This window comes from Lemur catta, chromosome 3, assembly GCF_020740605.2.
Source record: "Lemur catta isolate mLemCat1 chromosome 3, mLemCat1.pri, whole genome shotgun sequence".
NCBI lineage: Eukaryota > Metazoa > Chordata > Mammalia > Primates > Lemuridae > Lemur > Lemur catta.
This window is the reverse complement of record NC_059130.1, coordinates 69,066,116-69,085,279: the sequence shown is the minus strand read 5'-3', so window position 1 is coordinate 69,085,279 and position 19,164 is coordinate 69,066,116. Positions and strand designations below refer to the sequence as shown.

Sequence of the window (19,164 nt, the reverse complement as noted above, 5' to 3'; positions counted from 1 at the left end):
GAGTTCCAACCATGATATACATATTTCACACAGCAGGATGGAGGCAGCCATAAAGAAGAGATAACTGGCATTACCAACTAACTTTTGGGGAAATTTCCCAGAATCTGCCAAATAATAATTCCACTCATGCCATGGTATGGTAAGCTGAATAAAGGGTTACCAAGATGTCTACATACTAATCCCCTGAACCTTGTGAATGTTACCTTATATGTTAGTTTGGTTGGGCTTTCATAAGATACCAGAAACTGAGTAGCTTAAATAACATTTATGTTCTACAGGTATGGAAGTTGGGAGTCAAAGATTAAAGTCCCAGATGATCCAGTTTCTGGTGAGGGCTCTGTTACTGGCTTGTAGATAGCTACCTTCTCACCATATCCTCAAATGGCGTTCCTCAGTATGTGCACGTAGGGTGAGAATAGGGGAGAGACTCTTAATCCTATCAGATCAGGGCTTCACCCTTATGACCTCATTTAACATTAATTACTTCCTCAGAGGCCCCATCTCCAAATATAGCCACACTGGGAGGTTAAAGCTTCAACATATTAATTTTGAGGAGACATAAACAGCTTTCATGACAAAAAGAGCTTTGCAGATGTAATGAAGGCTCTTAAGATGAGTTGATTATTGATGTGGGTCTGGTGTGATAACAGTGGTCATTATAAGAGGGAGACAGGACATTAGAGAGAAAGTAGGAGATGGGACAATGGAAGCAAGAGGTTGGAGTGAACTGACTTAGAGAACACATGACACAGAATACCGGCAGCTTCCAGAAGCTAGAATAGGCAAGAAATAGATTCTCTCCTGGAGTCTCTAGAAGGAACCAGCCATGTCAACACCTTGATTTTTGCCTGGTAAAATCAATTTCAGGAACTATAAAAGAATAAATTTCTATTGTTTGAAGTCACCAAATTTGTGGTCATTTGCTACAACTCCAATAGAAAACTAATACACATGGCAACACTAAACTTCAAGAGAAGCTGAGACATGAAAATAAACCCAGGCTGCTAAAATTTGGCAGTTCTATTATCGATAAAAAAAAAAAAAAGACCTAACATATGTTGAGAAGCAACAATGACTCAGTGTTACCTCCAGAAATGCTGGAATTTTTGCTGACTTATAGTAGTTGCATAAACTTTTAGGTTTGTTTCCTTTGGTGGAGGTTTGTGTTCTGTGCTTGAGAAGGGTATATACAAATGTGTGAATTTGTCCTCCAATAGTCATTCTGTTCTTCTACAATAAAATAAACCCATGTTTTAGCTGGGAAAATGGCTAGTTTGAATGAGAATATATTTCTCATATTGTAGCCATATGCCTAATTTATGGCCAATCAGACATAGACAGAGTGTTGAAGAGGAGTTTCTAGGAGCATCCCACCAAGTGAACACACCTCTCTGAACCCTTCTTCTTTATCCCCTCTTTCTTCCTGCTGTTTAGAATGAAGGCATAATGATTAGATCTGGTGAAGCCAGGAGATGACCTTGAAAACAGAGGACATGTACGGCGGAGCAACAGGGCAGAAACAATGAAAGACTCTGAAAACATTAAGCTGCAGAGTTGCTGTATCAGCTATGCACTACCTCCTGAATTTTATGTGAAAGAAAAACAAATTTCTATTTAGTCTAAACCACTAATATTAGGGATGATTACTCCCAATCCTAACTAATGCACTCCCTTCCTTCTCTTTTATGTCTCTCATAGAACTGTTCATGTTAATTTTCACTGGTGTATTTACATACATATCCATGACATATGTCACAAAAGGCTGCCTTTAAAATGTAACACTACTGGAGTTATTTAAAGGAACATGTGTTGTGAACTATTATAACTAAGAAATCTATCAGGAACCTTGTTAAATATATGATGCCTAAATGAGTCTCATGAGCAACTTACATCAAACATAGGAATTACAGCTAATGAGCAAAAACGCTTCTTTATGTATACAGCATATTCAATACTGGGTACTTTTGTACTCTAAAATTATAGTCGTACATAACTATACCATGGCCATACAAAACACAGTAAATTAAAAATGTAAAATACACTTAGGTCATTACTACTAACTGATAGGTTTATACAAAGTATGTCTAATATAAGTGTTACTTTATCATCATACAGTTGTATTTATAAAGAAATGATAAAGTTATGTCTGATGAAGTTGTTCAGCAGAGGTTCCAACTTTTTGGTCATAGGACTCCTTTATACACTTAAAAATTATAAGGTTTCCAAAGGTTTTCTTCTGTTTATGTGTTTAATACTCTTTCAATATTTATCATGTTATAAATTAAAAGTATAAAATGTTTAAAATACATATTAATTTATTTAAAATAACATAATAAACCCATTCTATATTTATATAAATTACAAATTTTTATAAAAAAGAACTTTATTTCAAAAAATTACTGAGAAGTATAGGATTGGTCTATAATTTTACGAATCTATCTAGTGTCTCGCTTAACTGAAAAAATTTTAATATCTACTTATACATTCAGTCTCTTATTATATCACATGTCATGCAGCCTCTGGAAAAACTCCATGATTCACTAATGAAAAAAATGAGAATAAAAAAGAAAAATAATATCTTAGTATTATTACTTAAGTTATTTTGGCATTGTGGATCCCCTTCAAAAGATGACTCAATATTGTGAAACATAATCAGTTTCTAAATATAATACCACTAAAAAATACAAATCTTTTATTATAAACTGTGATTTTAAATTTCATTTGAAGAAATAAAAGATAAGAATAACTAATAATAATGAAGAGGGGCTTGCCTTATCAAAAATAAACATCATAAAGCTAGACTATTAATATGATATTGTTTTCAAATAAGTAGATACAAGAAGAATATCGTAGGTGATAAAAATATTATTTAAAATAGTTAAATAAATTAAATATTTAAAATAAAACAATTGTTAACAAATGGTGTGGGCATAATATAATTTGTATACATAAAATTATAAAGCTTTATTCCTTTTACAATCCAAAACTAAAATAATTTTCAATGGGATAAAGATTTAAAAGTAAAAATCATAAAGAGGAAAATATTAGAATCAAAGGATTTATCTTTTTATAATCTTAGGGCTGGGAAGGACTTTTTAAAGCATTATAATAATAAAAAGAATAGAAATTCCAATTACTCACTGATTTGACCACATTAAAATTAAGAGTTCCTGAGTAGCAAAAGACACTATAAATAAAATTAATACACAAATGGTAAACCGGAAAAAACATAATAAAGACAAATTTTAATGTAAAGATTCTTTCCAAACTAAATGGATTAAAATCCTAAATATAGCCTCCCCACACCAATAGAATAATGAACAATGTGATTAATGAATAAATAAAATTAAAAAAGAAAATGAACAAAGGCAAGTAACAAACTAAGAAATAAAGGTGGTCAATATAAAAAAAGTTTACTTTCATTACGTGTGATATGTTATATCTGCATTATTAATAAAAATCTATTTATCAGTTTACGCATTTTCAAAGGAGATAAGTACTTGCTCAAAATCATTTGAGTCTTACAAATTTTTAAAAAGTGAACCATCAAATTGTGACATAAAAAGGAAAGCTAATGAGCCATGAGATGATATTTAAAAGGGTAAATTAATAGTTTGGAGCATAACAGAAGCAGAAATTATAGAAATAGGAAAGAGTTTATTAGAAAAGGAATCTACAATAAATTTAGTTAATTTCTAGGCAAGGAGAAGAAGAATCAAAAGGAGAAATATCTGGAAATGTGCAATAAGGATATGGCTTCCAAAATATAGAAGGAAACCGTGATATGCCAGAAAATCTGTTTTAAAACAAGAAAGGGTGAGATTAGGGCCTTAATTCTGGACAATGAGGCATAATAGAAGGACATAGATGTGAGACAGTTTTCTGCTCTGGTATAAAATTAGGCAGCCCCTCTGAGTCAGTTTCCAGAAAGAGAAACCTTGAGTACTAAAGAGAAGTAAGCTGAAGGGTCCCAGGTAGGTTTCTAGCCTCTCCATGAATTAACTCAGGCAGAACTACTCTTTTTAATTCAAGGTAATATAGATACGATGTCTTTACACATAGAGCAAAAGATTACCTTTCACATTGTGCATTTCTAGAAGGTCAAGATAGCATGCAGATATATGAGTGTTTTGTTCTGATCTTAATAGCATCTCCAATAAGAGAAAAGATGGACATTTCATTGAATAATATTAAGAATAAATAATTTTTATTTACAGTTGTATTTATGCTTGTCTTGTAACTCCCAGGAGAGAGATGATGTATTGTTTGATATTAAGGTTCTTAGAACTGTGGCTGGGACCAACAGAACTGACTTTTTAAAGTAAGATGTTAAAAGAAGCCAATAACGTTGCCATCTGGCCCAATTTATAAGAATCCTCTTTATAACTCTTCCCTAATTCTTATCTTTTTTAGGTTTAAATCAGTTAATTTTCCATTCCTCACTTCAATGCACAAAGTATTTGGTGAGCAGCGCTATGGGCACTTCCTTTTCGCTTTCTTCTTTCCAGGATGTATTATGACATTCGGTAAATCCTCTGCCCAACTCTCTCATTTCCCTGGCGATCTCTCAATTGCCCTTGGAAACTTCCACAGATTTCTGTCTCAGATTATGTATTATTCTAGCATTCGCTTGCTTCTTTTCAAAACTTATTCTGCAATTACTTGGTTTCAAATCTTTCTTATCCACATCTGTGGAGCTAGGCATAATAAATGGTGTCACAAGTGAGTTTCTCCAGAAAAGAGATACCAAGACAGAGTTAAATATTCAAAAGGTTTATTGGGAAGTAATACCTATTAAAGGAAAATAGATGAAGCAGGATTAAGCAGGGAGAACCAAGGTCTTTGCCAAACCAACAGGGAGCTCTGGAGCAAAGTCTGTCCTTCTGAAAGTCCCAGTCCCATGCTGAGCAGAAATGACCAAGCCCTTGTAAGAGTGCCTTAATAATCATCCAAAGGCTGCCTAGAGTATAGTGTGACATTGCCTTGAAAGCAGAGGTGAACCTTGAGAAAACTATAATACAAGCTGGAGCTGAGCAGCCACAAATGATGTCTAACATTATCATTATTATTATCATTGTACGCTTCTGTCCTAGTCTTGTTCAGCTAAGTCCAAAGTCTTCCCCCTTTAAATTCAGTAAAATCTTTGGATTAAAGGGGATATGTCTTACCTTCTTTTTACTATCAGTGACTAGCAGAGGGCCACATACCTAGAAAGCATGTAATAAATACCTGTAAAAGTTTATTAAATTGTTGAATTTAGTCCCTCATGTGCTGATAGATTCATTAAGCTACAGACACCTTTCTAAGCCATCAATATTACTTCTTTGGACCTTAAAAATAATGCTGAATAAACTTCAATTAAATTACATTTAGCCTCTGGTAGCTCTAGTATCTGCCCCCATCGATTCTTCTGATAAATTTCTGATACTTCTGCCTGACACTAAAAGCCTCCACTTCCTATAAATCTTAATACTCAGCACAATTCTAGCTCCTTAGATGAGACACATTAGATGTAGGCAACTGACTGACTAAACTGTACATGAATTTGTATAACTCCTTCAACTGCACACTTCATAAAATCAGTCCCTACCCAGTGAGTTTTTTCTAGAACTTCCCTGTCCCCTACTGGTTCTAGCATGGAACTTTCTTCATTCCAATTTTTAACGCCCTGTGGTTCAGTACAGTGCTAGGGGCATTGTATGTATTCAATAAATACCTGTTTGAAATAAACTGTAATCCTGGTGGTGTCCAAAAATAAGTGTTAGACAATAACAAAGGGCAATCTTTAGAGAATATGTAAGAATGCCATTTCAAAGCTTCTTTCTTAGCATTATATAAGCTAGAACACAACGCAGAAGCTCATTGATAATAAAGGTTATTTTCCAGTATAAGGAAACATACCACTTCATAAAACAATGAGATAAATTGATCAAAAAATAAAAATATTTCTCCATAAGATTTTTTTAACACCCCACATTATACAATGAGGTGAGCAATTCTATATTTTCTAAATTTGATGTAGGATTACCCCTCTCAATATTTTCTTAGTATCACTTACTGTTAAATTAAATAAAGAAGGTGGCAAACAATAGAATCAATATTCTTTGGCTTATAATATTATGGAACTAATTATTCTCTCCCTCTGCCCTTTGAATTATATTTGCCCGAATTTAAAGTAGATGTAAAATACTAAAAATAATCAAATATGATTAGTTATTGATGTATAAAATTTCGACAGCCTCACTCTGACTTGCCAGCTGTGTTCTGCACAACTCCAAGGAAAGCTGTCTGTATAGAACGTGATGGAAGCGCACTCCTGTGCTGTGCAATGCAATAGTTCTGAGTAAGGTTAATCCTTCTCTTTCCTGTTTTACATAGGCCATGTGGCAAATCATCTCAATTTTCTAAAAGTAAAAGGAAAACTAACTACACCTCACCAAAGAAGATAGATGATGGCAAGTAAGCATATGAAAAAAATGTTCAACATCATATGTCATTAAGGGAATTACACATTGAAGCAACAGTGAAGCTTTAGAATTCTGGCTATTAGAATGGCCAAAATCCAGAACACTGGCAACATCAAAAATTGACAAGGAAGTGGAGCAACAGAAACTCTATTCACTGCTGACAGGAATGCAAAATAGTATAGCTGCTTTGGAAGACAATTTGTTAGATTTTTTTAAAACTAAAACAATTTTTCAGGAACTAGATGAAAGAAGACCATTCATGCCCCAAAAGTATAGGTAATATAGAAATTATCTCTTAGTCCAGCCTAGACCACTATAATTTTTTTTATTTAAGCATATTATGGGAGTACAAAAGTTTAGGTTACGTATATTGCCCTTGCCCTCGCCTCCACCCCTGAGTCGAGCTTCACACATGCCCATCCCCCAGACGGTGCACATCGCACTCTTTATGTATGTATACACCCATCCCCTCCCCCCAATCTGCCCGACACCCAATTAATGTTATTCCTACATGTGCACTTAGGTGCTGATCTGTGGAAAAATAGGCCATTATAATTTTACAGGAAATTTGAGGTCAAAGCCCCAGTGAGGAACTGCTGTGTCTGCCAATACTCCCTGTACACATATTTTTTCACTACAGTAACCTCTGAGGGAAAGGATTGAATATACCAAAGCAGATTTTAAATACTCTTGGATGTCCCAGAAAAATTCTTTATAATAGTACCCAAATTTCCCTAAAATCTATCATGATGGTATACATTTCCCTAAAACTTGACCTAATTGAACCACCATAATTTTGTATTTATTTCAGCCTAATCTGCACAAGTAGCAACCACCCTCTAATGTCTGTAAGCAAGGATAAATAATGTTCCTAGCAATTGTTCTTGTTCCGTATCTTCAGTTTCTTCTATTCTGACCCAGTGGCTTTTATCAGATTGCTTCCTCATGGCTACAGACTTTTTGTTCTGTACCTCATTTACAGTTTATTCTTGCTCCAAAAACTTTAGATGTTTATTCTTAACTTCTGGTTTTGCAGCATGGCATTTCATAGTGACTGTAACTTGAACTTAATTCTTCTGGCTCTTTCTACTTTAGATTACGATGAATATGAGAAATATTAAGCCCTTTGGATGAAGTACATTTCCTCCCAAAACAAGAACAGATTCAGACACTGATTATACTTCACCTAATTACTGAATCTTGAATTTCATTCTTGGCTAATCTTTTCTATTCCTTTGTTCACAGAATGTTTTGTTGTTGCTGTTGTTGTTTTATTTTGTTTTTTAATGAATTCTCAGTATTAAATACTGATGTTTTCTCATTCTCACCACATTCCCTACTCCCTGACCCTTTCACTGTTCCTTGGATCCTGGGTTTTCTTAGGCACTCTCTAGTATCAACTATCCTTACTATAGTTTCTAACAAACCAAACCCCAAGGCATAAGACACCAGGTATGTGAGTGGCAAAAATAATAAAAGAATAATGTATCAATTAAGTGAGCTGAAGAGGAGACTACAAATTAAGCTATCAGAAGATTGAAGGTCTCAGACTTGGGGGGATGGGGGGCATGGGCAATATACATAACCTGAACTTTTGTACCCCCATAATAAGCTGAAATAAAAAAAAAGAAGATTGAAGGTTAATTTTATACAGAAAAAGAAATGATTCATCAAAAAATGAAACTTACAATTAAAAATAATTTCAATTATTTTTAAGAAATTGAGCTGAAGACAACTTCTGTAAGGTTCTATGAATGGTAGCTATAAATAATAAAAAAATCATAGGATAATGTACATATTCATAGGCTATGAAAGAATAGTTCTTAAAAAGTAACATTAATAGGGATGTGGTTAGCAGAATTATTATTAATAATAATATAAAAGAGATTTAAAAAACTCCTTATAATAAATATATTTTACCAAAAAATTCACAACATTCAAAATACTTAGAAAGCCCTAACAATGGTATATTCATTGTATATATGAATGTAGCTTCATAGATAGTAAATAATCCTTATAAAATGAATATTTTATTCCTACTGATGCACATATCATAGTCACTCACGATAAAACTATATCCATATACATATGTATATATTTAAATAGACACACCCTGGTTATCAGTATATTGAAATTTCTTATCAGTATACAACAAATTGGTTATCAATATACAACTTTCATTGAAAGTATCCTCTTATATATGTATAAAACATATAAAAATACAGGTGGCATGCTCTGAAATCAATGAGTTTGTATTCTACACAGAGGATTCCAAGACACTTCACATGAACTTTATAATTTTATAGAGTATACTATCATCTGGAGCAAATTAATATACTTGGCACTATGTGCTGATGAGGGAAAAGTTTTGAGTAGGATACATTTGTCTTTTAAACCTATGTTTTTATTCAGTAGATAACTTTTATGGGATTTAAGGACTTGAGGACATTCCTGTGCTCAATCTAGAACACAGGTCCCCCTTTACATTGCAATCAGACTAACAAAAGCCTGGACCTTTTGTAGTCCCTTCTTATCATGCTAATGTAATGAAAACATCATAGCTCAGGCTACTCAGGAAGAGGTCCACACAGAGAGTTCATTTATCACACACACAGTGCTTTAGAAATTATAAAAAGTTCACTCTAGTTAATTCTACTATAATAACAAGTTTTCATTTCTGCCATTACCTACTGCCCAAATCAAAACAAAATTCTAAAGATAGAAAAAGCAAACTCTGGATTCAAATCCTCGTTATGTCACCTAATTATGTGGCTTTTGATAAGTTAATTAACCTCTCTGATCCTTAGTTTCCCTATTTATAAAAATGAGATAAAAATACCTATCTTATGGTGTTGTAGAGGATAAATTATATACCACATGCAAAATATCTAGCACAGTGCCCAGTACATAGTAGGCACTCAATAAATGTAAGTTAATTTCTTTCTATTTCCATTGTGTTCTCAAAGCAATGTATTATTTAGCATAAAACATTGAATAAATGTTATACATAGAATTATCACTCTTTAATAAACTAAATATTTCTTTATATTTTCAAGCTCTGAGAACTAGTTTTATATCAATATTACCACTTGCAATAACTAAGAGAAAAATAACATATATATATATAAAGTATAAATATAAAATGGTTGTGGTGTGTTATTAATGCATAACAAAATTATATTTGAACCACATTGTTGTATGACTTTTCTCACATCAAGAAAATCTAAAGTAGAATATTAATAATATAATGGAGGCTATTTAAGAGAAATTGAAGAAATTCTTACTAATCTACATAAATTATAATTCTAGTATCTTAAATAAAAATATTTCAAAGAAAAGTAATAAAGTAATTATGCTTACATGTTTCCAACGTGCAAGCTTTCCTTTTTTATTAGTTTCAGGCTTGAAAAAGATATCCTTAAGGAGTTTATCTTCATATTCTTTGGTTATGTAAATCCATTTTGTATCATATCCTCTAATAATTTTTTCCTGCTGTTTTTTACACAAAAGCAAAGGGCTGAATATAAAGGGGAAAAAAACTATTTATTAGTTTTTTGCCAAAATGAGGAAAATGTGAAAATTAGTCATGAGTTCACTTACATCTTAGAAAACATGATGGCAAATTTAATGTAATACTGTATATGTTTACATCTTATAATTACATAATGCTATATAGGGACTAAGGTTTATTCATCAACATTCATCAAGGGATGGATGAGTATTGAGAAATTTCTGCTGCTATGAATCCACAAACAATTCTGTACTTACATCTGGCTATGCATTTTAAAATATAATGGCAGGGAAACCATGACTAAATTTTGTATAGAAACTTAAAGTAACCAATGTGAAGTCTTTTTTCTCTATCCCAGTTAAGAAGTAACATTTTTTATTGTGGTAAAAGTTTTACTACTGCATCATAAAAAGTATTTGTACTACATTACAAATACTAGAAAAATACTCTAGGGCAGTACTGTCCAACAGAATATAAGCCACAAAATAATTTTAAATTTTCTATAAGCCACACTAAAAAAAGATAAAAAGAAACAGATGAGAATAATTTTAATATTATGCTTTATTTAATCCAATATGTACAAAATATTACACAATAAATGGCATCTACAAGGTAACATCATACTTAACAATAAAACACTAAATATTTTCCCACTAACATCAAAAACAAAGAAAGAATGTCCTTCTTTCACTAAATCTATTCAATACTGTACTAGAACTCCTACTTGGTCCAATAAAGCAATAAAAAGAAAACCAGAGATCAGACTCACCTTTGAATATAGATGCAAAAATTCTAAATATTTAGGAAAATAATCCATCAGTGTAAGCAAATAATAGTAACACTATGATCATGTATTGCAAAACTAATTATATCAACAAATTAGTGGAGAAAAAAGGTATGATTATATAAATAGATACAGAAAAGGTATTAGATAAAATTTAGCAACCAATATTTGTTTAAAATCTTTGTAAGAGTGTATAAACACAAACAATATAATATCATGGAGATGATTTACCAAAGATCAGTAATATCAATTCTATGCGATAAAATACCAAAATCATTTGAAGTAAAATGATGGACAAGGTAGAAAGTTTACTGTTACCACTATTATTCAGTAGCAAAAGTAAATCAAAAGTAAACAATGAAAGAAATCTTCTCACTTCTCAGATATTTTGAGTGGGTCTTATCTATTTATTCCTTCATTCAGAATATTTTTATTGATGACCTACAAATTAGGATAAAATATAGGAAGAGAATACAATTTATAATGATATAAATAAGACAGAGCTGTATTTCTCTCTCACTATGACTGGCCTAGGCTGGTAAGAAAGTTCTGCATAAAGGCATTCAATATTGCTTCAGCACACCCAAAAGCACTGTCATTAATTCACATGATGAATGCATTTTACCCCATGGAAAAAAGAAGACATGAAAACATAGGGGGCACAATAACCATTTAAGCATGTGAAGAAGAAGTTGTACTCATTACTTCTGCTCACTTTCAAATGTAACAAAAAATGTAGTCAGAGGAACACAGCCACAAGAAATTGTTGATAGTATTTCTAGTGGTCAGCCAATTACCAAAAGAAAAAAAATTATGGATATTCAGAGGAAAAGTAGTATAGTAATCTGCAAATTCCCAATATGTGCCTTATGATGAGAAAAAAGTCCCTAATACCATGAAGCTTACATTCTCTAGTAAGCGGAGATAGATAATATAGAAATAAAACACAAAATATGTAATAAGAAAATTGTTTTTTACATAGGCTGTCTGGGATAGTATTGCTAAGAAGGGACAAGGTACAGCAGGGCATCTCAGAAAAACATTCTTGTCAGACAAAACATCAAGTGCAAAAGGCCAAGCAGAAGTATTCTTTGTGAAGTAAGACCACATTTGGCATGTCTAAAGAACAGAAAAGTCACTAAGATGGAAATACATTGCAGAGTTTTGAGCAGAAGAGTGAATTTGGAATGGATTATGTTGGAGAAATGATTTCTGGAACAGAGAGCTAAAGAATTCTGTGAAACCTCTCCCCAGTGAACAACCAAAAGTCACAAAAATTATTTTTAAAAAAGTTAAAGATCTCTGAAAATTGTGCAAAGGGCATATAGAAAATAAATAATTATTTAATCAGGAAAATCTATTGTCAGTATTGACAGTGAGAATGTTTGTCATTTAAACCATAACTTTCTCTCTTCTTCTCTCCCTTCCTGCCCCCACGGCAGTTTAGCATGATAGAAGTTCTACTCTGAGTAGGTATAGTTAAGAACACAGGATACCTCTCCTACGAGGTCCCAGTTGAGGGACACAGTAGTATCTCCCTCAAAAGGACAGGGACCCATATATCTCATACCCCTATCCCAGCTCCATGTTTCAGAAGCACTATGCCAGGCAAGAATCGCTGAGAGACCTGGGGCTTTCTTCCTCCCTTCAGCTCCCACTGATAGGGCAGAAAGTGTAACCCAGGTGTAATAAATAGGTAGAGAATACTGGCGTCCTGATGGCTCTTAGCCCAGCTCACTTGTAGGGAAGAGATGCCATGCTAGGTGAGGCAAGGTGAGAAGACTACAGGCTGCTGTCAAAATATATTTATAAAAAGCTAAAAAAAATTATAGCTTAAAACAATGAAAAAGATTAATTCTCCAAGGTAGAACTTTTTCTACAGCAGGTAGTACTTAATATCAGAAAAGTTTGGTAGTACAGAGAAAAGACCAAAAAGAAAAATCAGTACAGTGCCCTATACCTGGAGCTCTTGCCCTTGCTCCACTGAAACTAAGGTAAAAGAGTTTTACTCTGTCCTTTTGTGACTCTGGAAAAATGAGATAATATATTAAAGAATATTATCATGGCCTGAAATTTGAGGACTAGAAAGTCAGGTAATAACTCCAGCAATTTCGGAAACAAAAAATTAAAATTAAATTTAAAATTAAATTAAAATTAAATAGCAAAGTAAATTATTAGATTAATTATTAGTTTACAACTCAATACACAGGTATTATTAATAAAAATATTAGATGATTTTTTAAAAGTTGAGTCCTTGAAGTTTGCTGTTAATTACCTGGATTCAATAGAAAAATATAGACGTGAGCATCAAAATTCAAAGGAAGTGTTGATCACAGTAATTTTTCAATGAGAAAGAACATAATACACTTAGAATGCTTTCAAAATGTCTCCAAAATATTATCTGCAAAGAGCTTTAAATTTACATATTAATGAAAATTTCAAGCCCTTATGTAAGAATTAAGGTATTATGGTAATATGTAACATACCATTAATAAGTTATAAAATGCATAAGCATGAAGAGCAAAACTTATAAAGACCCATAATTCAAACAGTTATTATTTTAACAGAATACAATGCCCTGTTATGTATTTAGTCTTTAGGTCTATTTGTCCCCAAAAGAAAATGATAAGTTACAATATAGTGCCACATTTCAGTTCTTTTCTACTGTAAAACAAAGAAAGGTATATCAAATTGTTGAAAAAAAATAATCATTATAATCAGTAAAGAAAAAATCATCATTTTTAGGATATTTGTAAATCGAAATATTTGAAATTGAAGTTAACCCAGAATCAATGATAAAAGGTAACTTTCTAGGTAACTTTGACAGTGGTTGAAAGTAAAAATACAGATAGATATAAAAGGTGTATATATTTTATTATAATACAATTAGAAATATTAGTTATCCACATAGCCTTTAAGTGCCATCTCAAACCATATTTACTCATGTGGCTCATTCCATTAAATAATGACTTTACTTAATGACAAGAGTCTCATGTAGAAAGTATGAAGGAAAGATTAGCAAATTTTCATGGGCCTTGTTTTATTATATGTATTAGTACTATTACTAGCAGAAATAATATAAAATGAATATTGTCTTCATAACAATAATATACTGTATCATTGCAAATCATTAGAATCAGTAGTACAATAATAAAAATATAATTTTATATACCCATTGACCTGGCAAATCAAATTCTAGAAACTGTTTCTAATGACATTATAATGAATATATAAATATATAAATTTATGGAGTTTTTTTACCTAGTTTTTTAATAATTTAGAGAAAATAAAAATAATATTAATGTCCAACAAGGGAGAGCTTACCTAAATAGAATATACCCATTCAAAGGAATGAGTGCAGCTATTAAAAATTATGGAATAATATTTAATACTGCAGAAAATGTGAACAAGCCTATTAGAAAATAACAGGTATCTTTTTTTATTAAAAAATTGCACATATATATAATATATGTATGCATTTATTAAAAAACGTACAAACTCATACAATTATCAATCAGTACTATTCCCTCTCTTTTTACAGACCATTGCCCAACTGACCACTAATATATTTGGTTCCATATGTTTCCCTTGCTCATATGAATATAAACTTTGCTCTTGTTTTGTATAAACATGGAAGTTTGTTAAATGTATATTTTTGTAGATTGCTTTTCTATCTTAATACATTACTGAAATCTTCCAGGTTAAACAGATCTTAGAACTAACTCATTATTTTTTTAAGAACTGTATAATATCTCATACTATCTCTGTACCTGTTTTCAACAAAGGACACATAAGTTTTTCAAGGTTTTTTCCACTACAAATAACATAATCTCTCTCTCTGTCTCTCACTAGCACACACACACACATTTTATTTTTGTAGTATAAGTTTCAAGAAGTGTTATTGCTGGTGTAAGAATGTATTAATCAGGATTCTCTAGAGAAATAGAACCAATAAGAAATAAATATATAAATAGAGAGAAAGAGATTTATTTTAAGGAATTAGCACACACAATTGTGGAAGCCGGCAAGTATGAAATCTGTAGAACAGGCCAGCAGGGGAGAGTTGATATTGCAATCTTGAGTCCAAATTTGCAATTTGAAAATTCAGGCAGGGTTTCTATGTTGCAGTCTTGAGGCAGAAATCTTTCTGAAAATCTCAGTCTTTACACTAAGACCTTCAATTGACTGAATGAGGCCCACCCACATTATGGAGGGTAATCTGTTTCACACAAAATCTATGGATTTAAATGTTAATCACACCTTAAAAATACCTTTACAGCAACATCTGTACTGATATTTGACCAAACAACTGAGTACTATAGCCTAGCCAAGCTGACATGTCAAATTAACTATTACAAATAGTATAATACTTTTTTTATTAACTTTAATGAAAATTGCCATTTTGTGTAGTACTCAACAGTAATAAAATTCCCCTTCCCTTAAATCCTCGTAAAAACTATTATCCCACTTTTAAACTTTTTGTCAGTCTATTAGGGAAAAAGGGTAACTCACTGCTGTTTCAATATGCCTATTTTTGAGTATTAATGAAGTTAAAGATTTTTTTCATATATACATTGGTAACTGGTATTTCTTCTTCAATGAGTTGTCTACTCACATCCTTTGCTCATTTTTTTCTATTTGAATAATTTTCCTTTGCTCAACTACTTTATATGAGCTCTTTATATGTTAACATTCTTTGATTTGTATAGACAGGTTCCTTTGAATGCAGCTAAATATATTTTATCCATTTATACTTACTTACAAAAAGTCTCCCCCACATCAAGGTTACAAAAATATTCAGCTGAATTATCTTCTAAAGTTTTACATTTTATGCTTTAACTTGTTTGAAATATATTTCTGTATATGATATGCAATAGGGAAACAGGATGGTTTTGTTCAGAAGATAAACAATTTTGCCACCATTAATTATTAAATAAATCATCCCTTCCCCATTAAATTAATATAATACTCCTATAATACTTTGAGTTTCCCTTATATATAGAAATCTTTTTAGGGACTCTTTATTTTGTTCATCTGAGTTTCTCTATCCCTGTGCCAATACAGCCAAATATTGATTACTGTGACTTGATGGTAATTTTTAATATTTGGGAAGGCATTTTCTTTCACTTGTTTCTTGCCTACTCTAAAGCATTTGTTTTTTTCCTCAGGAACTTTAAAAGCATATTTCCCAGTATCTCTACAAAAGCAGGATTCTAGTTAGAATCACTTTAAGTCAAAATATGAATTCAAAAAGGATAGTTATTTGTGTTACACTAAATTCTCACCCAGAAAAATGGTACTTATATATTTGTTCAGGTCTCATTCTTTGATAAGAAGTTATTATTTTCTTCACATAGGCCCTTTTGTATACTGTTTCTTAAATGTTTTCCAATTTTATTACTATGTTAATTAGGACTTTTTTTCCCATTTCTATGCAATTGGGATTTTGTTAGTATAAAGAAAAAAACATCCATTTTTATATACGAGCATTTTGTATCCAGAGACCTGTCAAACAAATATATTAACTCTATTAATCTCTTTGGTTTACGATGTATTTAAATATAAATGTATAATCATTTCATTTTTATTTTTAAACTGTGGCCAGATTTATTTTATTTTTTAAAGCATTAACTTAAAACTCCAAAACGATGTTAAAAATGTGGTGTTTGTATTTTATTAATTCAAAAAGTTTGAAATATAGGGTTATGGTATTCAATAAATACCCCAATATTATTTTGTTATTTTATTATAAATGCTAATTTTATAAAATTAATTTTAGGCACTCAATATGATCAGAGTTTTTCCATTAATTAATTATATTGATAAGTCCCTGCCTATTATCCCTCTCTTCCTGGAATAACCCTTATTTAATCATGATTTATTAAACTTTCATGTATTGCTAGATGTTATGATTCATCAATGTTTAATTTTTATGTTTACACATATTCCTGATACTGGAAAAGAATTTTCATTTTCATTACCCTGTCATATGTTAGAATTAAAATTATATCAACCTTTATAAAATGAACTGCTGTTTTAAAAATTTTCCTATGTGCAAGAATAATTTAAACAATAGTATAACCTTCTTTGCTAAACATTAGATAGACTTCAGCAATAACACCTTCCAGAAATAGTGTCTTTTTTCAATTGTAGTTCTTTGTTCTACTGTTTGTTTATTGGTCTACAGAGATATTATATTCATCTTGGGCAATTTTGACAGTTTGTATTTGCTTAGATATCATTCTTCTGGTAGTTAAGTGCCATCCAACCCTTTTCATGTCCTGGCAAACAAATAAAATGATATTGTTTACTAGTGAAAATAAACTAAGCTACTTGTGGCTGGAAGTGAACTGCCAAAAGATGCAGAGGATTATGGTTGACCCAGGCTTGCCCTGACTGCTAACTCATAACCCCTTACAGATATGTCAATATGACACAGTAAACTGTTTAGAAGTTTTGCTCTAGATTTTAAAATTTCATAGTTTCACATATTAGTCATTTATAAGTTTCAACCTTATTTGTAAATGTGGTATTAGCTTCCTTCTTATTATTTTTCTCAAATATTTTTTATGGGCTGGGCCTATCTATTTCATTAGTCTTTTCAGAGAATAAGCACTTCTTATATAATACAATCATTATTTCCTAGTTTTAGGTTTTTGCTTAGCTGCTAACTGTACTGATTCCCAATTCCAACTTTTAATATTTATTTTAGTTCTTTTAGGTTTAAAAAGCCCTAAACTTTCTTATAAATCTAAATTTCATCCATATTCTAGTTGCCTTAGATGAAAATGACACAATACTTCTTGATTTTTTTTAATTTTACATTTAAATTTTTATTTGATACAGGAAATATTTATGGAAGTACTTCTTAATTTCCAGGGAAATTTGGGCATCTTTTAATGAGGTGTTTCTAATTTTATTGGAGAAAGAGTATTTGAACTGCAAATATCACTTCTTAAAAAATGCAAGACTCAAGACTTCTACAATGGTTGAGTGAGGAACTTAGCAGCTCCTCTCTCCAAAAAGTAATTCTAAAACTGGACAAAATTGTCAATAATTACTGTTTTAAAACTAGAAATTGACTAAAGGCATACAACAAAATGAAAAGCGTTTCTTGAAGAAAATGTATTAAATGGCAATAAGGACACTGGAGAGTTTGTAGCATTTTAGCCTGGTGCTGTTCCTGCCATTAGCAGCTGTCCTTCTCCTTCACCACTGCTAACTACTTAATGCAAAAGTATTACATTACCATAGCAGACTGGGAGGACTGACACCTTCAGAGCTGTCGAAGGGTGACTTTATTTGGAGCAGAGAATAGGGTGTTGTTGAAAACAATAACTATCTCAGTGGCAAGCAACCAGGGAAGTCCAACAATGCAGTTAGCCTGAAGTTTTGATATGGAGTGGAGGAAACAATAAACTGATAGACAAGCTAGATAATAAACATGGAGATGTAAGGTGTGAGATTTCTCAAAAGAGCCTTAGTAAGATGCCACATAACTCTTTTGGTCTTGAAGTCTGTGTGCCTATACACTGCTCAGGAGAAACTGGAGAGCTTCCTAGCAAGCTAATCATACATAGCTGAACATGAACATTGCAAACACAGACAGTAAAATCCAGGACAGATCTGAAAAATGAATGCATTCTCCCAGTGTACACAGATCTATCAGTAAAGGATAGAAGACTTCATGGCTCAAGGAGTTTAAACACAACCTCTGACCAATCATTGTTTGATCACTAAGATATACAGGCCCAGCAGTGATCCTCCAGGAGACCATGCCTAAAAAATAATAGTTATTATAGTAAACAAAACTGAGCTAAGATATCAGTAGCTCCACATTCTGGGTAAAACAGACTACACAAAAATATTTCAAGTAAAACAATATACAAATACACAGCAACCAAGAATCACCACTGGATGACTTGAAATCAGCATCTAAAATTGCTTTAATATATATATAGTAACTAAAATGTCCAATGTGAGTTAGTGCAAATGTTAATTAGCTTGATTTAGCCATTCCACATGTATGTGTATTTCAAAATACCATGTTATACATAGTAAATATACACAATTTTGGCTATCAATTTAAAAAATGAAGTAAAAAAATAAGAAATAAGTAAAATTTCCAACTTCAATTAAAAAAGGATTATGCAAGCAAAGAAACAGAAAAATGTGACCCATACTTAAGAAATAAAAGCAGTTGATGGAAACTGCATCCAAGGAGGCAAAGATGTTAGACCCAGCAGATGAAGGTTTCAAATAACTATGATAAATATGTTCAAAGAACTAAAGAAAACCACATTTAAAGAATTAAAGGAAAGTACTTTATGACTGATCAGTTATAGAATATCAATAATGAAATAAAAATTATTTTAAAATAATCAAATGAAGATCCTAGAATT

The 19,164-nt window shown here is 31.7% G+C and overlaps 1 protein-coding gene across 1 annotated transcript in view; it reads right to left on the bottom strand.

The window, feature by feature from the left end:
- The window catches only part of LRRIQ3 (leucine rich repeats and IQ motif containing 3), a 128,837-nt gene that overhangs the window by 74,864 nt on the left and 34,809 nt on the right, over positions 1-19,164 (bottom strand). The window contains exon 5 of the mRNA XM_045547745.1: positions 9,828-9,984. Within this exon, the coding sequence (XP_045403701.1) occupies positions 9,828-9,984 (157 nt within the window). The remainder of the gene's footprint in view (positions 1-9,827; positions 9,985-19,164) is intronic.